The sequence below is a fragment of the Anastrepha ludens genome, chromosome 3 (assembly GCF_028408465.1).
Source record: "Anastrepha ludens isolate Willacy chromosome 3, idAnaLude1.1, whole genome shotgun sequence".
Taxonomy (NCBI): domain Eukaryota; kingdom Metazoa; phylum Arthropoda; class Insecta; order Diptera; family Tephritidae; genus Anastrepha; species Anastrepha ludens.
Genome location: NC_071499.1, coordinates 100,596,657 through 100,620,535, shown reverse-complemented (window position 1 = coordinate 100,620,535; position 23,879 = coordinate 100,596,657). Strand labels below are relative to the sequence as shown.

Here is a 23,879-nt window from a genome sequence, read left to right as displayed (position 1 = left end):
GTCCAAAAACCCAGTAGCACTTGGGCAAGGACAAAAAAATGTTACTGGTGAGATTTAAAGCTAAATTGCTCTGCGCCCGTCTGGTCGCCTGTTACTAGTGTTTCTAAGTGAATAAAGCCAGCCACGGGATGCCCTGCAACACCTTTTCAACGAGGCTACCATGCCCACGGTCAACTAGTACAGCAAAGTGCTCAGCAAGCAATTTCAGCTAGGGTGCTACCGTAGGAATCACTCCTGCAGACACTTGCTAGAGCATGAGTCACCTCCCAGGGGAGTCAGGAGACATCTCTTCGACTACACCGACGAAATCCAGGACCAAACATGACTGCAACTACAGTATCGAACAGTATACAGACAGACATTAAACGACATTTATGGGGAGTCTCTTCCTTCACCTTCCTAAACTCCCGACCCCCGAATGCCGTTATCGGAGGCCAACTATCCCCCATTCAGCTGTCTCGTGAGGCCCATACTATTCTGATACCATTACCTAACCTACCCCACATGATTCTAACCCACTTAGCTAACTCCATTTTCCCTCTAGACCTAGGCCGTCGCACCATGTTTTTAGGGCCTACCGTTAAACGATAATGATTGGTGTAGTCCGCTCTGGCCAGGCTTAATGAACTGCATTTTATTCCGCTTCCGAAAGTGCGATGGTACCAGCAAAAATCGTTATACCCATCTCGTGCTGCTCCGCTGCGACTGTTTACTAATTTTGCCCGTTGCGAAGGTGCTCCACTCCGTTGACCTAAGTCGTGACTTTCTAAATGGTTTAACCTATTTACCAATTCGGAAATGGTTGCTGTCATCTTGGCACTTGAAGTACTGACCGAATTAACGCTGCTACTCGGTGCAGGAATCGCCAAAAAATCATCAGCCTTTTTAGCTAGGTCATCTATATCACCCTCGATAGTTGCTAAAACTTGTTGTACATGAACGGGTAAACACCGTACACACAAAGACTTCAACATGTCTTTACCCAGCTATTGATTTGCCAAGTCCTTCATTTCACGCAATAACGATGTAGGCTTCTTTTGACCTAACTCGCAACTTTCCACTAAACGCCTGAGCCGCTTCTCATTAGATTCGTCAAACTCTCCAATAAGCCTTGATTTTAATGCATCATATTTGCCAAAACTAGGTGGAGCCGAAATAATGTCACTAGCATGCGCAAATGCCGCTGAATCAATTTCCGCAACCACTGTGAAGTATTTTGTTTCGTCAGTGGAAATTCCAGCTCGCGCGAATTGAGCTTCCACCTGCGCAATCCATAACCGCAGATCTGGCTTCCAGAACGGTGGGGGTTTAATTGATAATCGCGCCACATGAAATGGAACTATTGCGTCTTGGAAATTATCCTCATTCTCGACAGGCATGATGTTGTATAAATGTAATTTACGTATACTATGATGTTCCACTGCCGTCGGGGTCACCAATTATAGAATCTCAATGTTGTAATTTATTTATTTAAACAAAAGTAACTTATAAATGAATGAATCGTCCGTTGCAATTGAATTTCATTCAACAAACTTGGCTACGGTTCTTATTAATCAGATGTTTAAATGTTGCCACTTCATGCTACCCTTGTAGGTAGGGTATTCACTACATATGTATATATAAATAGCGTTTACACCCTTTTTTTGGGTGTTTGGCCGAGCTCCTCCCCCTATTTGTGACGTACGTCTTGATGTTGTTTCACAAATGGAGGGACCTTCAGTTTTAAGCCGACTCCGAAAAGCGGATATTTTTTAAGAGCATTTTCATGACAGAAATACACTCGGAGGTTTGCCACTGCTTGCCGAGGGGCGACCGCTACTAGAAAAAATGTTTTTCTTTTTTTTCTTGGTGTTACACGAAGATTCGAACCTACGTTCGCCGAATTCTGAATGGTTTTATATGTACACATTTAAAGCATTTGTAGTAGATGAATACAAACAATTTTCTTTTTAATAAAAGTGTACTTAAAGCAGACAACAATTAACAATACAAATACATTTTTAATTAGTGCCTATAAATATGGATCCCAGCCAGGATATAGACGGCATAAATTATGTTTGGACACAGCGTCGTTTATTAACCGTTGAACTTGCACATCCGTATTGACTGTACTTGTGGTGCTACTTAACCTTCCTTCCAACTTATGTTGTACACATAAAAGTGCACGTTGCGCGGTGAGGTTCTTTTCATCATCTGCAAATCAGGATTTATTGAAGTAGGTAGAGCAAAGCAATCTCTCATTATGACCATACCTTTACTAGCAGTTGGTGAAGGTACTACATTCCAAATATATAACGGATCATATAGCAAAACTTCAAGTATTGTAATAATAGTGGAATGATTTTTTCGCAAAACCTCCAGCGTCGCTTGGCACGCCTTTTTAAAAACACCACCTGTTTCACAAATACCCATGGGTGCAATCATATCACGAGTAAGACGAAAAGGTACAGTTTCTGGAGTTGGCATTATTTTCCCTTGTTCAAAAGCGATCCCTTTAATAATATACATTTTTTTTTTTCAATTTACACTCAGATAAAATGTGGGTTAAGTACCGAAATCAATATGAATTACTTCAGCAGTTTTCTCATCAACCAATATATTTTGAGTGTGTCGATCTCCAAGGCCTACTACAAAGCCCACCATTGAATTTACAGCCATACTAAAAAATAAGCAAAATTATATAGAGTGTATTTTTATCATATAATTGAAAAATAGTTTGCCTGTTTGTGTAAGCCAGCCGACGTTCAAACCATATACCTGGAACCACAAATTTTTCCAACAGAAAATAGTGAAAAACTGGTTTGATTTGGACGCATATTTGCTCGTAAACTAGCAAACGTTTTTGTAAATCAGATTTGAGGTGTTGCTGGAAATGGAAAAAAGCAGAAATATATTCGACGATAGAACAAAAACAAACAAGAATTCTGTAGAACATTGCGTAGAAAAGTATGTTTATTATTTTTTTCTAATTATTTATTAAATTAATATTCCCACTAACTTCCCTAAAATATTGAAATATTAAAGTTATATGAAAACTTAAAATGGCAAAATTCAACAGATATTTATTTATTTATGTAGATAAATACAAAAAATCGTAGATAAGGTAAGAAAAAGTTTATTTTCGACAGCCCAAGGAAAAATTTGAAATTTTTTTAATATCTAACATTTTTCATGCGCTTCTGAGCAAGTGCAACAGCTATTTGTAATAGATAATAATATATTCAGGGTGAACGATATGAAGTGTTATCAACTTCACACTGCTTGTATCTGTAAAACAGCTCATGACATCAACGTCAGAATTGTTCTAATGACAGTTCAATATATTGTTTATAAGCCATCAAAAGCATTTGCTTCTCAGTTTTGTTGAATTTTTTCTTCTGTGATGGAATTCAAACGTAATAGCGTGATTGCGTTATATTTGGCTGGAAAATCACAACCAGACATTGTTTGTGAGCTCAGTCACCTCAAAGTGAATAAAATGTTTGTGTATCTCATATAGCAGGTAGCATTGCAAAACGCTATGGAGGTGGACCAAAAAACACCGCAACAACGCCAGAAATGGTTCGAAAAGTGAAGGCTCGACTTGAATGAAATCCACGTCGAAGTGGAAGAAGAATGGCCAAAGAACTGAAAATATCGCAAGACAGCATTCGACGCATATTGAAAAATGAGCTCAAGGGCAAGGCTTACAAGTTCCAAAAAGCACACGATCTTTCACCCCAGCAAAAAAAAGTTCGGTGCGAAAGAGCAAAGGAGTTGTTGCGCTTGCACGAACGTGGCGAATTTCCTAACATTGTGTTTTCTGATGAAAAAAAAATCCCAATTGAGCAGTTCATAAACACTCAAAACAATCGTGTTTACTTGACCGAATGCTCATACGAGAATATGAGCCTGCGTATGGCCACTCGAAACATTTTCCCACCGCAAGTAATGGTTAGGGCCGCAGTGACCGCTGATGGACGCTGGACACGCAAACATTTCGGTCATAGACCATGTACGTTCCAACAGAACTCGGCACCGTCTCATAAAGCTCAAGTGAACTAAGAATGGTTAAAAAATCATGTTTCGCACTTCATTTCGTCCACACAATGGCTTTCGAATTCGCCAGACGCAAATCCGATGGACTATTCCATCTGGTCCATTTTGGAGAGCAAGGTGAGGACTAAAAAATATGCCAGTATGGATGCGCTAAAAAAAGCGATTATACGAGAATGGGCCAAAATACCTCAAGATCACATTCGTGCAGCATGCAACTCATTTTTTGAGCGTTTGAAGGCTATAGTCAAGGCAAAAGTTGGTCATATCGAGCCAAAGTGAATATATGTTAAAATTGTAATCATTTTTGAACAATTTTGCCTATGAAATCAATAAAAACTAATTTCACACAAAAAAGTTATGGTGTTTTGAATAGGTAACACTTCATATCACTTTACCCTGTAGATATGTAGATGGCGCGTACACCCTTTTTGGGTGTTTGACCGAGCTCCTCCTCCTGTTTGTAGTGTGCGTCTTGATGTTGTTCCACAAATGGAGGGACCTACAGTTTCAAGCCGACTCCGAACGGCAGATATTTTTATGTGGAGCTTTTTCATGGCAGAAATACACTCGGAGGTTTGCCATTGCCTGCCGAATGGTAGTCACGCACCAACCCATTCGGCTACGGCGGCCGCCATACACATACATATATATAATTGGTGCGTACTCTTCTTGTTAGGTTTTTGGTGGAACTTTTCTTTCAATTGGTGATGCGAGTGTCACGCCGTTGTCCTTTAAATGAGAACCTCAAAGTTTTAGCTGCCTGGTTTCTTAAACCAAAAGCGGTGACTTCTTATTTGTTGCTTGCCGAATGGTGACATACAACCCCCAGACTCACAAGTTGGAGACCAAAGGCCGCCAAGACTATTACTATTATTCACGGCTCCATTTAAGGATTCAACTAAGGAAACAAATGAAGTCTTGTCCGCTAATAGTTCGTGCGCTGTACGCATTACTTAAAGGAATTATATTTTGGCGACGAAGAAGAAGAAGAAGAATGTACTTACCATTGATAATTGGCGGCACTTGTATGGTGTGATGTCGTTAGGGCGATATTTTTTATGCGCACCAACCTTGTCGCTTCCACTACCCAAATATGCACCGATAGGTGTGGTATTTTCGCACCACTCTAATATTCCGCTTCGCATTGAAAGCGGTACGACTTTATAGGTGCGAATACTAATTTTGCGTTCACTTGTTTGGGGATCACAACATAAAAGAGTATTTATTAATGAGAAGTACTGTTGCATTACCGCGTCTTGACGTAAATCATCTCGACCTTTTAAGAGTTGTGGACGTGATTTCCCATCAGAGCACAAACACACAAGCTTCTTAGGAGCGTTTATACCTCCTACCAACGATACACGTTCGTCCCACTTTACAATGCCTGAAATTGCATATAAACACATAATAAGTTCTATATGAAATACACTACGAAGAAAGAATGGGCTGAGCTCATTTCAAACTTGCTAGATTGCAAAACACAAAAAAAAAAAATTTTAGAAGCATAAATCACAATCGTCACAAAGAGGTTAGGCAATTTACTCGTTACTGTGTAGTCCCTGTGTGGCAGTACTGGCAGTTCAATAGTGGGACAATGTACCGCCTCTAAATTTTTCAATTTCTTTAATTTTTCTGATAACGCCATTGTTGAACTTTTTTCACAATCAGCACTTGCAAACTGAATTAAAGCTAAAATAAAAAATCAATATATTATATATATGCACATAATTTGTTCACGATCTGACTGTTTACCGGGGAACATCAATGTCAACTGCTTTGCACACTGCGCGTTCAATGTGTTGCGCCCCCTTGTTATAACATCGGCTGCTATATTGGAACGAGTCTTATTACTTTTACCTCCGGTATCGTCAAATATTAACGGATACAGCTGATAAAGTGTGTGATGTGGATGATCCTGTAAGCACTTTACTAATATTTCTTTAATTATGGATATAAAATCGTCATGTTTAGAATTTAGCCTGGCGGTTATTTGATTTAAAGCACAAATAAACTTGTAAGATGGAATTATATCCACATTTTCTTTAATCTCTTTATGTAAGGCTTGATCTTGCTTGTTGGCGAACCATAATGCAATCACTCTATATATTGCTGCATTTGAAAATCCCGCATCAATATGACAAAATTTCATATAATGTTTAACAGCAATGCAAAGGTTATTGGTGCGTTTCTCTTCGATAAATTTGATTTCCGTTTCGTCTAAACTGGCATACTTCTTCATTAGAATTATGCCATGGTTAATATCACGATCCTTGTTTTGTCTACCGATTGAATCGGCTGCCTGTCTATTTTGCTGTATAATTTGGCACTTCAATTTAAATTCTTCCGAGTTTATGTACATATTCGACTGTGAAAATTTATAATATTATATTACTATCAATCGCACGAAGAACAATTTTCAAATAAACAAATATACGTACTTGTACATACTCGCGATCTGCGTATTTTGCGATTATTTGATAAGCTTCTTTTCTGTTTTCCTTTTCAAAATCTTCGGGATTACGATCTTCCAAATACAAAAAACTCAAGTCGTTATTAGTATTAAACTTTTGAGATTTTAATATCTTTTCCAAATAAAGGACAGATCTATTGAACATTTTTTCCAGAACATATTCGAAACTTTGCGAATTCGTTTCCAATAGAAATTCTCCGTACATTCTAAGAGCACGTGCTTGCTGCGGGCAAGCTCCTAATTCTTTATGTGTTAAAGCATGTTTCAGTAGAGCTTCAGTGATTTCTATATTTCCGCAGCGGAAACAAATTTCGGCATCCTCTAGCAATATATTAAGCTGAAATATTGGATTTTTGCATGTACTATTAAGCTATTTACTTTTGCTTTCTTTTTCAAATATGTATGCACCTTAATGTGTTCATTTGTGATTTCTGTGTCCCTGAGCGCTAATATATTGCGTTTAGCTAAATTTATCTCGCCCGACCTTTTGCACTCCTTAATGACGTTTAAAAGTGATGTTTCGATAGGATTATACTATTTTAAGAAAAAATAACAACTTTGGTTTTTCGGTTTCACAGTTAACATTTCAACATGGCTACTTACTTTGAAGTAATCTATTATTCTTCTTTTTCCACGCACCCCCGCTGTGTTGAAAAGTGTAATTTCATGAGATAGAACAAGTTCTTTGCAATTAAAACTGCCATATTTCAGTTGATTTTCCACTTGCCATTTTGCAAATATTGATTTTATATCTACTTCAGGAGTAAATTGAACCTGGAATTACTAAAGATTAATATGTGTGTTCCACTTTTTTATTAAACAAATTACTTGACAAAAGTCCTCAGTCTGCTGAAGTATGTGCAACCAGGTAAGATATTTATATACACTTTGCAGGCATTCAATGCTTATCCCCATCAAGCTGTATATTACGCATTGTCGCGCATTTCCAATGGCTGCTAAACAATTTTGTTGTTCACGATTATATAGGCACTTCAAAGCGTTGAAATGATGTTTCTTAAATTCCTCTTCTGGATCATTTTCAATATTCACTTTCAAATGCCCCTCCACAGGAACATCCCATTGACATAGTCGCCAACAAACCTCATAGTCAACACTATTGTCCATGTTTCTATTGCCCAGATCAGCTAGACTTAGAATTCCATTTCGTTTCAATGCTGAAGTACACAGGGTATTTGTCGTTGCATTAGTGAATGAGTTTTGAAGTAACATTTCAGACCAATTATTACTCAAATCAAGAAACTCGAGACGCGATTGTAAGGGAGAGATAATTCCCGAAATGGCATCATAGCATCCAATAGACTTATACGCCTAAGATATATTAAATTTAAAATATTTCGTAACGTTTAAAAATAATAAGTATTTTTTCAAAGAAAATTTTTTCGAAATCACTATTTAATTTGTTACTCCCTATCAATTGTGCGGAAAACAACTTGGATCAAATTTATACTACATAATTGTGTGGGATTAAGTAAATGAATAACCTTTGTGGCAATTTCCTGAAATGCCGCATTTCTTAAACTATCCTCTAACTTTGTCTGCTTATCGTTCGAGGTAAATTCCGATAATGCCCACAACTCCGTGTAAATAATTGTCATAAAATACGCCTGACAATGATTGCTAGCTTTAGCAACATACAGCAAATTCATTGGGACCGCACTGAAATAAAAATAAAATATATATATTTACATGACGGTTTTAGTATTCCTTACCTGTCATTATTTATGCGAATGCATTCACATATGCTTAGAAATATTCTTATTATTCGTTTATCCTTGAAAATCTCTCGAATAGTCTGATCTCCACCCTTTTCGAGAATCAAGTGCAGCTCTTTGAAATAATGCTCGAGCATTGACATAAGTTTGTCCATGTGATGCTCTTTATTGTACATTATCAATGTAATGAAGGGCAGTAGAATTTCAGTTGCAAAATATATATCTTGCGATGCCAAATCGCGAAGAGCTGTCCAACCGCAACTTTCGAAAACTTTACTAACAAACACACAAATCCATTTATTCCACACAAGCGACTCCGTTGATAGTAAAATTGATAACCAATCAATAGAAACATTGCCAGCGTCTGGATTCCACTCCTGCTTAGGCTTGTTGCCGCCTTGAAAAATTGCCAAATATGGATAGAGTCCTGTGCGTAATGTTAATTAAATATGTGATTAACCAATAAACCAATGCAATTAGTTTTACCTATAATCGATTTTGCGAATTTCGTATTGGTTAAATGACTTACTACCTTGAACAGAACCTCGTATGTGTTTGCTTCAAATTGCATTAACATTTTGTCTAATATCTTTCCGAGACTTATAGAGAAGAGTTCGATCCGGTCCACTGGACTTGCAACCTTAATAAAGACATTGTTAAAGTAATTTCTTTACCTCTTTCTACCTCTTATAGACCATAATAGTAATTTTATTCAATTTAGAAGAGAGAATTAAAGCCAAAGGATTTGAGAGGAAATGTAATTCCTTCAAGTCTCAAATTCAGAAGTACTGCAATCAATAGAATAATAACGATTAAGCAACAAGTGCTACTTTGGACTAAGTAGCCAATTGAGTAGTAAAGTCCTCTCTTGACGAACAGGACTAACACTTTATAAGGCCCGTCCTATCGTACAGCGCAGAAGCTTGGGCGATGACAATATACGAGGCGTCCCTTGGAGTTTTTGAAAGAAAGATTCTGCGGATGATTTTTGGACCTTTGCACGTTAGCGTTGACGAGTATCGCAGGCGATGAAACTATGAGCTGTATGAGTTTCACGACGACATATACATAATGCAGCGAATAAAGATCCATCAGCTTCATTGGCTGGGTCATGTGGTCGGAATGGATACAAACGCTCCGGCTCTGAAAGTGTTCGATGCGGTACCAGCTGGTGGTAGCAGAGGAAAATATAGGCCTTATCTGCGTTGGAAAGAACAGGTGTTGAAGGACTTGGTTTCGCGTGGTGTGACCAACTGGCGCCGGTTAGCACGAGAAAGACTGGCACGTTTTATTAAATTCGGCCAAAATCGCGTAAGCAGTTACCGCGCCAATTAAGAAGAAAAAGAATAACTATACAATAAATACGGGAAATGTGGTTTTATTTATGTACGTATTAATTGGACAATTGGAATTAGCATTGCGGAAATGGCTAAATATATCAAAGCGATCGTTGTAGTGGGTTTCTGCCTGCTTAAAATTCGGCCTGTAACGGTTATCGAATGTGAAATATCAAACGATAGCAAAAGTTTTCGCTAAAAACAGTCATAAAAACCATCTGCCATATCGAGGCACTATATAGAGGAGAATTTCTTCCAAAGGTAGACGTATAAATATCCTCCGCACAGATAGATATGCCTAAAATGATTCCTCTCAACAATATGAATATTTTGGTATACTTTGACTAAATTTTGACCTCTAAGAACAAAGTTATAAAAAACAAGTGCAATGGTGCTTCTGAACAAAAAAATATCTGCCGTTCGGAGTCGGCTTAAAACTGTAGGCCCCTCCATTTCTAAAACAACATTAAGACGCACATCACAAATCAGAGGAGGAGCTCGGCTAAACACCCAATAAGGGTGTAAACGTCAATTATATATGTATACATATATAATGGTGCTCCTGATAATAAAGATATAAACTGGATTACGTTAATTAACTTTAGTTATTAGTCTACTAAGCCATTAATATTATTATGGAATACTCACATTATCGTAAAATGAAGAGTGGGTTTGATAATAAAAAGTTGCATCTGCTATTTGAAGAGAGCCTAATTCTCCAAGACATTTTGTCGCTTCCAGACGTAAATTTGTATTTTCGGCATTGCAGGCCACTTCAAGAAGACGCCCAATCAGATCAGAGAACAGCATACCTTCTGCGCATAGTTCCGCTTTCTGTTTGGCTATCTATAAAAATACTTCAAATGTATTGTCAAATATTAGCGTTCTCTAAACTTACATATTGCCTTATTGTTCCCAAGGTGCCAGTACCACATTTTTGAATTAGCATGGATGATTCCAAAATTTTAAAAAGATCTTTTATATTATTTGGTGAGGCTGATCGTTTGCTTTGGATTTCACATAGCTCAGCAAAGTTTTCTGTTTCAGGAAGTTGATCAAAAATCATAGCGCTGTCGCCAAATTCGGCAATTAAGCGATGTAATAATTTTAAGGGCAATTTTGTCTTCTCTGACTCACTGTTACTATCAGTGATGGCTATTAAGCATTTTGTAATTTCATTCAAATGATCACTAATTACTTTTTTGCCTTCACCAACAGACATAATTGGCTTTTCGAAAAGATACTGCAAAAAGAGAAGTCCCGCTTGGTGCAATTCCATATATTGAACTAAAGCACCAACAATTTATTATTTCTTATCAAATAATAAAATTTTCATATTACCTTTTTGAAGGAATTGAGTGATAAATAATATTGCATCACGAGCATAGTATTCCGCAATATTTGTATCTCTTTTAGAAGTAATACGCGTCATAATGGAATCAATAATCATATCAACTGCTATGCAATATTTGTAAAAGTATAATATTTTCTCATTTGGAAATATACAGCAATAAATATCTGCTTTTAGAGCACCAAGAACTTTTAAAAATTCGAGTGGATTGTGGCAAATGGGAGCGAAAAACGCTTTTGGGTCGTATTCGTCAGCATCTACCTGGTCGATCTATAAAGAAAGCAAATTACAAGTACACCTCGTATTCAAATTAGTAGTTAAATCCTTTTTTATAAATAATTAGGTATTATAATAGGCATTATTTTCCCATATACAGCTATGGTCAAACGTTTAGGGCACTTAAAAAGAGTTCAATATAATGCTCGATTAAATGATATGAAACCAAATTAAATCCAGTTTTTTTAACTAAATATATTTAACACTTTATTATAAGACAAAATAACTTAAAGTAGACAGTTTTCCCTAGTAAAAATATGATAAAATAGAAGTAATTCTTATTTGGTCATAGTGGGATTTGGACAAAGACTTAGCGCAGTTTTGATTTCTGTAAAAAATATGAAATATTTGTAAGAATTGAGAAAAGATTTTGACTATTATTATTTACCATATCAATATTTGGTAGAATAGCCGTTATTCTGTATAACTGCTTCACACCTGCGTGGTAAACTCTCTAATAACTTTTGGCACCTGTCCAACGGAATAGAGTTCCATGCTTCCTGTACACCTTCCCAAAGTTCATCGATATTTTAAAATTTTTTTTGTCCAACCATCGTCTTCACATCATTCCACAAGTTTTCGATTGGATTTAAATCCGGACTTTGTGCTGGCCAATCGAGCTGGGTAATATTTTCCTGCGAAAGCCAGTTTTTGACCACTCCCGCAGTATGTTTGGGATCGTTGTCGTGCATAAATATCCAATTTACTGGCATAAACTCGAAAGAATATGGCTCCATATTGTTTCTAAGTATATTCAGATTCATATGCTTATCCATATTTCCTTCTATCTTGACCAGCGGCCCAACCCCGCGTCACGAAAAAGACCCTCAACCTCTTAAATTCCCACCGCTATGCTTCACCGTCTTTTTTGTGTACCGTGGATTGGTTTCCTGATTTTTTTCTCGATGTACATACGTTTTTCCATCAGGACCGATGCGGTTTATTTTAGTTTCATCCGGAAAAAGTACTCGTTTCCAAAACTCTGTCTTTTCGAAGAGGTGCCTACGCGCGAATGATAAACGCGCTTGAATATTCTTTTTTGATAGGAGCGGTTTTTTCTGCTTATGCGACCAAATATTTTATTTTCATTCAGACTCCATCGCACGAGCTTACTGGACACAACTAAGCCTGATTCTGCCCTTACTTCTGCCGCTATCGTTCGTGAAGACATAAAAGGATCCGATCGACTTTTCCTTACAATTATTTGATCCTCACGGGGGGAACTTTTACGTGGCGGAGCTTTAAGGATTTTTCTTTTTTTTAATAAATTAGCATCCGACTTGATATCTCTGATGGCATTGTATACCATTTTTCTTGAACAAAGCACTATTCTGGAAATCTTCACTTGATTGGCCCCCATTTGGTAAAGGTTCCATATTATTTTTCTTTGTTCAACTGAACAACACTTTCCTTTAGCCATTTTAGCAAAAATTTAAATAATAGACGTTATTAATTAAATATTCACCACAAAAAATAGGTAGGTAGATAATTTCATAGTATTTAATTTTTGAATATGATAACCAGCATATGTCCGCCGCAGCTACGAGGTACATGGTCCATTTGATCAGTCCAATAAATCGATTGTTAAGCGATTGCCATACAGCGACTGGTGCAACCAGTCTTGTATAAACTAATGTGGTAGATGTTTAGCTTATTAAATTATGGAAACAAACAGTAAGTCATTAAGTCGAAAGAATTATAGACCGTTGAAGCTGCCAGCGTGTAAACCAGACGGAAAATGGATGAAGTGCTCTGTGAAATTCGCGAAGAGATTTATTTTTTTCACAATAAATTTCCACAATTTCAGTTATAGATAACGATAGCTCTGATGCACCCGATACATGGTCAGAAGCTCGTTTTATTTATATGCGTTTATAAAATAGATGTGAATAAAACCAACTTATTTTTATTTGTTATAGGAAATTGCCGATGAACGTTTTTTCTGTTTAAGCGGGTAAAAACCACAGCTAATATTATTTCCAATAATACCTTCGTTATATGGATGTTCTTTTGATTTCAATACAAATAGATTGACAATACATATATATTAAGCTTAACCGATAATTAAAGTGCGAATAAATCGTATTAACCAACATTGAAATATTTTCAATAAGTGAGGTTGAACAAGTAGGCACAATCAAATATAACTAGTACATATTTTGAAGAAAACTTACCAGGTATAAACTAAGACATCGTTGTAGGCTTTTGTGACTTAAGTGACACCACGATGATGTACCATGAAGACTTGGAAATTCAAAGGCTCCTGTGGCAGATTCATCGACTTTTAAAATACTGTAGCAAAAATATAGAGTTTTCCAATGAATATTAGAACTATTATTTCTTGTTTGCTGCAAATCCATCCCCAATCGCCTTGCATTTTCATTTAATATGCCGATATGCTTCCTGTATTTTTCAGATTGTGCTTCCGGACAAAATGCCTTTTGCGGTAACATGAACGCTTGTAATATAGGAGCGGCAGACTAGGGATAAATGTTTTAATTAGTTAGCATTGATTTGAACTTGAACTAAACCAATTAAGGCTCAAAATAATCTCATGTACCCCCTTTAAAGTAAGTTTCGTTATTGACATATACTCCCCCGCCACCTATTTTTGGTTAAGAAATATTTTTTCCCAAAGCCACCATTAAGTTGTTATCTAGGACCCAAAAGATCTTTTAGGTCAAAGTGTCGGTCATTGGGTACATCAAAGTTTTTTATCAAAATCCTAATATGATACTTCAAAAAAATCACCAAAATTAAAAAAAAAGTCGAAAGGAGAGCGTGAGCAAATATGTATATATTTGTATATATATATATATATGTATATATAATTAGCACGTACAACCTTTCTGAGTGTTTGACCGTGCTTCTCCTACTATTTGTGGTGTGTGTGTTAATATTGTTCCACAAATGGAGGGACCTACAGTTTTAAGCCGACTCCGAACAGCCAATTTTCAATGCAGAAATACACTCGGATGTTTCCCATGGCCTGTCGAGGGGCGGCTATTATAAAAAAAAAACTTTTTCTTCATTTTGGTGTTCAACGAGATTCGAACCTACGTTCTCTCTGAATTCCGAAAGGTACTCACGCACCATCCCATTCGGCTACGGCCGAGCAAGTACAGAATGTTAAACTTTTTATAAGAAACAAAGACATATTATCCTCATATCCTCTGAATGCAAGCAAAACGTTTTAACTCTGTTGTGGATGGGCGAATGGTTTTGTCAAATACGGGTCAACTCTCATACTGACGACTTTTGTGTCTGGTTACCGACAATTATACATATTGTTCTAAAACATTTCAATTCAAATGTCCTATATAAAAGGACTATTTGAACCATCTCTAAAAAGGTGTACAATTCTCCCGTATAAAGGTAAGCCAAGGGAATAAAATGTTCCACAAAAATGATCTTCGTGAAATTCTACTATAAAAGAATCATAACAGAAATCGACTCTTAATCTTTCTACACGCAAAATAAAAATTTCTATGCCTTAATACTTGGAAGCTTTGGCCCACTATAAAATAAAACCGACATGTGCTGATATACTTTAAGGATTTTATGGCTACTTTTCTGTGTCAATCCAAAACCACCGTTACTGTTTGATAGCTTTCACCTGTGAGCATTAAGATTTAGCCATGGAGAATTTATGAGAAACACCGCGCACAGAAATTATGAAAATCTATTACCGAATTGATGAGAGCCTTCCGGAGCTTTTTCAAAATGCCAAGTGACCATGATATTGCCCTTTTAACTTATTTGGTTTTGAAAGATATGGAAAATGAGATTCATGACCTCGTTGATGAAATTTAGCTGGTACTATGTCAAGATACTGACGGCACGGCTGCCAATTTTCGCAAGTTGTGTTCTATACTTACACTCTTTCGTTAGAATAAAAATATCAGAACTATGAGAATAAACATGAATATTTATAAGTGAAGGTGTGCGCCGCTTAATTCATCCTCTTCGACTACAATAGGTGGGTGGTGGTTTGCCTTCTTTTTTGTATAGACCAAACAGCGAATTTTTATTTATTATAATTAAAAATTGATAAATACCTTTATAAGCTCTTCATCGGTTGCATATTTATTAAGTTTTTTCAAATCCCCGTTTGGAACATATAATAACGTATACGCCACAATAATTGAAAGATTATGCGAGATAAATTCATCTCTGCTTGGGTAACACAGAAAATATGGATATCTAAGGAAAGCAATTATATAAATAAAAATTAAAAAAAAAAAAAACAAATACACACAACTTACTTTAAAATTGGCCAATTATTAGCTAGCCATGCTCTTATTAAACTGTTCATATATGGTTTTGTCAACTGATATCGCGTACAGCCAAAGAAGTCACAAATTTGAGTGAACTCTTTGAAGTCGGCTAAAATAGTTTATAATTTCGTTAAAATAAGATATTAGTTAGTTTATTTACCTTCGACTTTACCTTCTGTAAATTTTTTCGAAGCATAACAATTGGCCAACTCCTTTAAGGAATTTTCCTGATAATAGGAACTGAAACCAATAAGAGCCACTAAGAGTTGCATTACTACCGCAGCTCGATTTTGTGCTAAATCTGTGGTAGAATCCTATAATATATAATAATTTGTGATATATGTTCTCAATTATTGCTTTCAGGCATACTAATAAATTTGTCCAGTTTATTGTAGAAAACAGCTCCTGACACATATTATAGTGCTCATTAATATAAATAGATGATGTTGAGCTTTTCAACCAATTAGAATCCATTAATGATGTTATCGTGTTTATCACTGAAAACTGGATTTGAAGAGATGGGAAAGACAAAAATTTCATCACAGATGTGCAAATATTTAAAAAGCTTTCTCGTGTCCAGATTCCCTCGCATTGACGCGAAATTTGTCGGACACTTTTTATTAAATTGCTTGTAATTCTTGCAGAATAATTCTTTTTATAAGCGACTTTAAGTAACGATGTTAATGCCACGAACATGTTATCTAAGAGCTCATTGTTTGGGTAGACATATTCGAAGATTTCTACAAGCAAACAATTTATTAATTGTAATTTTTCGCTTTTTGATACAAGCATGTAAGTACCTGGAAGCATCTCAACTAATCTGCCAATGATTTTCAGGTCCATGTAATACAACCTGAATATGAATTTTAATTTATCTACGAACCATTCGCCTATTAGGCAGTTTTCTTGATCGGGTTTCCTTTTTTGCATACAAAATATCTGCAATAAATTACAAACTAGTGAAACTAGACGTTTCAATTAAGCCACATAAGCCATACATACTTGTATGAGTGGAAGAAGAATGTCTAAATCGTTACGAATATTGAAAACATAGCGCGATATACGATGGAATGCATCTATTTGATAAGTACTGCTAGCACATAATTCGGCGAGAATGCGCAGCGATATGAAACGAACATCGGCCCAGTCAGCGGACTTACTTCGCACATGCTGAGAAGCTGTAAAATTGTAATATTAATATGCAAAACATATACCCATTTTTATAAAATGTACCACTATGCAATAAACTCATTCCCAAAAAGTTAATCAACTCCTCCAGAGGTTGCGTTTCTAAAAACTGTAATAATACCTCACTAGAAGTAAACGTTTTTACAACCGGTTCCAAATGCTGCAAAATTTCCAATAATTCCGTGCGTTCCATACTTCCTGGCTCATTGCTTTTCAATTGAAACTGTTGGAGTAAACGATTGTCAATAATCATCAAAACAACAAAGTTTAAAAAGCAACCTCTTTAGTAATAAAATAAATACGAACGCAAAACCTACCTCCATATGACTAAGGAAAAATCCCACACGCTTAATTAGTGGACACTGGCTTAGATTTGGTTTTGTAAACACTTCATAATGCAGTAAAGCTTTCATTAGATCTGCTAGTTTGTACAAAGACGACATGTCCGAAATAATACTGGCACACGTAGTTTCTTTTGAAATTTCTAGGTTTACAGTACGCATCAGTAACTCATACGTGTTTTGAAATAAGCAATTATTCAAGGCTTTGGACTTAGCACTCTTTGCCTGAAGGAATGTTTGCATTGATTTCAATGGTTTGCCATGCTCTTCTAAGCAAACAAATTTCATGTTATATTTGTACTGAAGCAAATTTAAATTATAGTAATTCATTTGAAAATCATCTCTGTAAGTTGTTGATGGAAATATTTGCTGTTCATTCAAGAAATTCGTAACAGCAATCGCACAGGTGTCGTTAATAAGCGTAACGTCAACAGGAGCAATATTCAGTAGCATGCTCCTGGCGTTTATTTTATCGTTAATCTCGTAAGCCCAAATTATAATTTTTTCAATGGTTTTGGAATTTTTATCTACTCCACAAATGTCAGCATGTATCAAAATTTGGCGTATAGTTTCAAAAGCTTCAGCTCGTCTCAGAATACTGTTACTTATAATAGATTGGATTAGTTTGTTACTTGCTTCAGATGAGAGCTTGCCGTGTTTTATCAAGGCTTGTAATAATAGTTGTTTTTCTGTTATAATATTATTGTTTTCTGATGACTCGGAAATGAGAAAATTAACTATTTTATTCCACTTATCCGTACAATGACTGACATACATTTTATTAACCCCTAAAATGCCGTTTTCTTCAAACATCAAAACCGCCGTCAAACCACGACGTATGCTGCGCCAAGTCATTGCATTCGAAGAAACGTTTGTTATATTTGAAATGACTTGCAGCAACTCTGGGTAATTGGTGAGATTTATAACATTTTGTTGATTACCTAGTAGGACACCTAGTATTGCAAACCTGAAATTAATTTTAATGTATACAAAATTAGTTATCCAAATTATTATTATATCTAAAATAATTCATTTTATTGAGGTTTGTGGCTGCCTTCTTAACTTTCACCACAAGTACCTCATGGTTCAATCTTATACAAGGTGGCGCAAAAGTAACCTTGCGATGTTTTTTGGCTCTAATTTAAAAAAAAATGAAAAACTTTGATTCTTCTTGTGGATTATTTTTATTTAGTCTTTTAATTTTTTTTACATCAAGTAGAGAATATGATGTCATGTAAATGGCCGCTGCCACAGTTGATTGCCACTTGAGCCCTTTTTATGGCATTTTCCCATCACTTTGGCCAAAACTTCCGGCGATAGGCCCTCACATTCTTGACGGATATTGTCTTTAAGAGCTGCAGGAGTCTGAGGCTTGTTGACATAAACCCGCGACTTCAAAAAGTCCCACAAAAAGAAGTCTGGAGCGGCCAAATCAGGCGATCTTGCTGGCCAGTGCAAATCGCCAAAACGGGAGATTAGGCGCCCGGGAAATGCATCCTTCAGCACATCGGTTGTGGCACGTGCAGTGTGTGCCGTTGCACCGTCCTGTTGGAACCACATGTTTTCCAATCCCAATTCATCAAGTTGCGACAAAAAGAACTCGTTGATCATTGCTCACCATTCACAGTAACCGTTTGGCCCGCGACGTCTTCGAAGAAAAATGGTCCGATGACACCTCCAGCGAAAACAGCACACCATACAGTGACTTTGAGCGGGTGTAATGGCTCTTCGTGGGTTACACGCGGATTTTCAGTGCCCCAGAAGCGTAAATTTTGCTTATTTACGTGCCCGCTAAGATGGAAATGGGCCTCATCACTCCTGATTATTTTTGATGAAAAATCATCTTCCTCTTGGTGGTGATTAAGGATGGCTTGAGCGTATGTTAGACGCGATTGGCGGTCAGCAGCTAACAGCTGATGCACCGTCTGGACTTTGTACGGAAACATCTTCAAATCTTGTACCAAAATTCGCTGTCGACCGTCGACTGATACCCATTTGCGTGGCACGTCGTCTGGTCGATGTCGACGGCGCTTCCATGACATCCTCGGCTACAGCAGCAATATTCTCTGCAGAACGGCTACTCCGGGGTCTGCCACGCCTGGCAGCATCTCGTGTTGTGCCAGTCTCTTCGAGGCGAGCGGCTAAACGTCGCAGTGTTTCACCAGTAGGCGTTGGACGGCGAGGAAATCTGCGACGTTGTGCCAAAGTCACCGACCGATTATTGGTTAAATAAATAGTCAGCAATATTCCGCGTTCTGGAGCAGTGTAGCATAAAATTGTTTTTTAACGTGTATTTCGCATGTGTTTACTACACAAATGTCATAACAGAACTGACATTAGGGGCCAATCGCAAAATGTATAGCATTTTTTGATAGGAGGATTACTTTAGCGCCACCTATTATCTTAACCACAATGTGCTGAAGAAACTGTTAGAAATTGGGGCCTACACAATCTTCCACCGCATACCCCTGGATGTCCACAAAAGCTGGTGCGCTATTTACTCTTAGCATAAAAACTATCCAAAATGTATAACGGCCGTAGGATACTCAATATCTCTCTCAGGCTCCCAATTTTTTGGTAAATCCCATTGAATGAAAGTAATTGAGAATCCTTTTACGAACGCGTTCCGTTCTCCTTCAAAAGTGATATGAGACGTTCTTCATCGAATTCAGAAGGCCTTTCGCTGCGGGACGTGCCACCGACGTCAAAGTCGCTATTTTTCGAACTGTGCAAGCCATTTCCGTGCTGTAGACTCGCTTGACACCTTTTCCATACACGTCGGGCTGCTTCGGAAGCTTTTTAACCTCGATGAAAAGCAAAGAAGAGCAGATGTCGAAAATTATGATTTTTGCCTCCTGGATATTCCATTTCTAAGCCTCAAAACTAATAAAAAATTAAATAACTCAAAAATACTATTAAGATAATTTTGTAGAGCAGAAAGTGTTCTATCAATGTTTGCCAAACAGCAAACAAATCGTTGTAAAATTAAAGAAAATATAAAAACGCTATGAACTTATTGTTGTTGTTGTTGTTGTAGCAGCATAAACATTCCCCGTGCATATGCGAGGAGTGCTGCTGAAGTGACCGGATATAAATCCGGGTCGTTCCGGTTACGTAGAACCGACTGTCGAGGGAACTTATTCTTCATCCCTGCCTCTACTATTGGCTGTAAGGCAGTATGTAAGGCTGTTACAAGTGCAACCTCTACACCGATAACGACAGATGGACATGTGAAAAGAAGATACACATATCTAAAGACAGCTCATGACTCTGACATTCAAAAATTATTTTTTAGGTACACATCCTCTTGTTGTTGCTGTTATTTTAATAACGTAAAACAATTTCTAAACTGTCTGCTGCAGAAATTATAGTTTGACATAGAACTGACTATCGTGGGGATATCAAAACAAAAAAAATTCTCTCGCCGATACCTCGTTTTCACCTTCTTGATATTCCTCCGAGCCAATAGCAGTCAACCTAACACCACGAAATCAATAAAAATTCTAGTCTTGAGTTAGAAGATATGGTCTAAATTGATCAAAGGTTTTTCTGGTTTGCTACAAAAACCACATAGCAAAAAATATATAAATATATATTTTTATATATCGGTATATTATTATTATTATTATTATTTAATGACTGGTATGAATACCAGTACTAAAATTATGTTTGAGCATTGGCTGCAGAGGTCATCAGCTCTGTGTAGTCTGTGGGTGTCTGGATTATTTGTTATATTGTCATTTCGATAGTTTTAATGAATTTGCTTATTTTTTCGATGTTTGAGTGACTGGGAATGGCGAGGATGTCGCTTATTTGTTCTGAGTTTAGTATTTCTTTTCTTGCGTTGGCGTGATTTGGTTATTTGTTGAGGATGTGGTCCAATGTTTGGTTTGTGTTGCAGGTTGAACAGATAGGGTGATTTTCTTTTTTTAAGATATGTTCATGGGTCTGTGTTGTGTGGCCTAGGCGAAGGCGGGAAAAAATTCGGGTTTTAAATCCGTGTATATTTGTTGGGTAGAGTGGAGGGTTTCCATTCTTATTAATATTGGAATAGTGTTCATGCTTGTAGTTTTTTAATGACTGCCGCTGTTTGTGTATTATGCATGTATTTATATGTCGTTTTATATCGAGTCTTTCTGTTTTTGGGCTGATTATAATTGGGGCATTGCAAGCGAATTTCGCTGCATTATCGGCATACTCTGGCTTCTCTTCAGTTGTCGAATAAATCTTTCGCCTTTATATATCGGTATATATATTTATGGATATATATATTTTTATACGTACCAAGTTTCGTTGAAGGTTTTGTCATGCTGAACAAGTCGTAACATAATGTCCAATTTATCTGAAACTCTTGCCATCTTGTTTATAGGTTGGTCGCCTACTGATAAATCGGTTTTATCATTAATATGCCAAAACAACTGGAAATTATGAACAAACATTTAGCTTAGAGCTCAATTTAAAATTTATTCAACTTACTACATATACAATAACGCTAGCCATTTCAATGAAGTGCTGCAGACATTTCTCCCGCCCAGGCTGATTTGGTCGTTGAATAGCCATACTGCGTTCTCTAATTTCCAAATCCACTATTGATTTGAGTTTGTTTAAAGTCTTCGGCCAATTGTCTTTTAAGGTCATTTGTATAGTTTTAAAACTACCATTTGTGATGTGCGGATATATTGCATGTAGAGAAGAGTATATGGATAAATAAAATATTTCCTATAACAGATATATATTTAAAATATTTATAAAATTTCATATGAATTTTAATAGAATATTTACTTTTACTTCTGGCTTCAATTGAACATTATAAATATCACACATTACTGGTAAAATATCTTGTAACGATTCACAGACTGCATGATGATAATCTATAGTTAGCTGAATAAGGAATTTAATGCAAACCAGACTTTTTTTAATGATTTTCAGTTTCATGCCTTACCTGAGATATAAAAAAATAGTACAATTTTATTACATCTGATTTTTTTCGGTCATCATTTGCTCTGCGCGCAAATGGCAAAATTTCCGGCAAGTATTCAATGATTTCATCTTGTATATGAACATACTGAACAGCTAATTCAATCGTTTTTACAATGCAGCTTAGAACCTCGAAGTGCAGAATATCATCACCCGGAATAGTTAACTCAAACAAATTCGAAAGTATATCTAAAGATACAAAAATTAAGTATGTACCGAATCTAGATGAAATTGTGTACCTACTATTATATTCTTCCACTTTAAGTTCCCGTACATAGGAGGGAGATTTATAAATCCCCCGTTCAAGAATCTGAATAAACAAGCTACCAAAAATTTTCACAGCGCTAGTTGTGCTAAAGCCGTTACAAAATGCTTGGTAAATTGCAGATTTCGATAGGAAGTTATTTGAATCTAGAAAATAAATCAATAATTATCAAAGAGTATTTGTTAATGACTGAAAAGGCTCAAGACTTACTTTCCAAATTATAATCGATAAGCTTATGAATAACTGAACGATAAACGTGATTTTTATTCAACATGGCTTGGATACTTTTTTGTTCCTTCAACTCAACGACCTTAGCTGCGTGCTGTACGATAAATTTGTTTACTCATTTTATACTTTCATTCAGACACAATAGCAAACCTTGAGCACCGAATCAATAGTACTGCAGAATATTTCATTCCAAGTAATATCGTCCGTATGTTTACCCCGAAGCCGCTGGATCAGTTCGTCTTTAGAATTCACCAATATTGTGTCTAAGCGTTCAGCAGCTTTGTTACGAGTTGGAGGCTTTTCCGAGCGTAGTTCTGCACACAACGTCGAGATTTGGTGCAGTTGAGAGGACATAATAACTTATTTTTATCAACTGCCACATACAAAACACAAAGATATATACGGTTTACTTCAAGCTCTTAAACAAAATTAACTAATTGGGATCCCGCCTGTTTAAAATTTCTTAGTTCCTCGGAGGTGCCAGCTGTTATAAATTATAAATCTTTCTTTCTAAGGATACCCTGCCAGACCAGAAGATTTTTTGCTTTCAAATAAAATCCTACAGCAGTGAAAACTAGGGCTAAACTTTCCATTACTACCACGATATATTTGAATAGGGGGGCGGAGGAGGATGGGGAGTGGCACCACCCACCAAGCCCATTAGAACATGCAAAGTCACTCCATTATAACTATGAAAGTCGCAACCTCCTAGGGTCCCTATAGAACCCCCAGGAAAAGTTAAAAATTACGTTTTTTTACGACCGTGTTTGCAGCTTTTACAGAAATACAGTTGAAGAGAAGTGTATACAGCAATCGTCAACTCAGCAAGCACTTAACTTAGGTTTTATAATTAATCCCACTTATGAAAATATTGTTTAATCGTAAAATTTATACATGGCGCTGGCAAAAATTCGGGCTAAAAAATTATCCGATTTCGCACTATTTTTCATTTTTTGTAACATGTATGTACAGCCATGGACAGATAAATAGCGCAAATGTGAACCTTATATATATTATATTAATTGAAGTTTTTAGTACGAAATCTGCTTTGATCAAATAAATTTGTTTGTTGCGGAAAATGGTTTAAAATGCTCTTAATCTAGTTAAGAAAGATTCATCCTATCTAAGCAAAAAAATGGAAAGAAAACCAAAGCCGCGAAAAACTGATATTAATATTTAAAGAGCTATAATTCGCCAGAGCAAAGCAGATCATTTTAAATCGGCACGGCAAATAATGCTGGAAATAAACCAAGAATCTGGTCTACAGGTGTCCAGAAAGCTTGTAGGAAGGCGACTTAACGAAGTCCAGCTGTTTGGACGCATAAGCAAAAAAGCTACTCCTCTCAAAAAGATGTATCAAACACCGACTTGCCTTTGCAAAAGCCCACAAAGTCAAAT

The 23,879-nt window shown here is 36.6% G+C and overlaps 1 protein-coding gene across 1 annotated transcript; it reads right to left on the bottom strand.

Annotated features, from left to right (window-relative positions):
- Window positions 1-1,916: 1,916 nt before the first annotated feature.
- Window positions 1,917-22,951, bottom strand: LOC128858612 (serine/threonine-protein kinase ATM). The gene is made up of 33 exons (XM_054095025.1): window positions 22,632-22,951; window positions 22,464-22,575; window positions 22,232-22,399; window positions 21,954-22,177; window positions 21,794-21,892; window positions 21,488-21,730; window positions 21,296-21,429; window positions 16,988-17,978; window positions 16,716-16,893; window positions 16,485-16,660; window positions 16,283-16,421; window positions 15,852-16,222; window positions 15,655-15,796; window positions 15,471-15,591; window positions 15,264-15,408; window positions 13,380-13,685; window positions 10,920-11,199; window positions 10,477-10,865; window positions 10,227-10,424; window positions 8,728-8,881; window positions 8,239-8,668; window positions 8,011-8,185; window positions 7,337-7,837; window positions 7,112-7,282; window positions 6,917-7,042; window positions 6,477-6,845; window positions 5,791-6,403; window positions 5,581-5,727; window positions 5,043-5,422; window positions 2,721-2,866; window positions 2,553-2,659; window positions 2,253-2,492; window positions 1,917-2,193 (listed from the first exon to the last, which is right to left on the bottom strand). Exons 1-33 carry the CDS (start codon window positions 22,833-22,835, stop codon window positions 2,012-2,014), a joined length of 8,361 nt encoding a protein of 2,786 aa, XP_053951000.1. The 5' UTR covers window positions 22,836-22,951; the 3' UTR covers window positions 1,917-2,011.
- Between the last annotated feature and the right edge of the window lie 928 nt (window positions 22,952-23,879).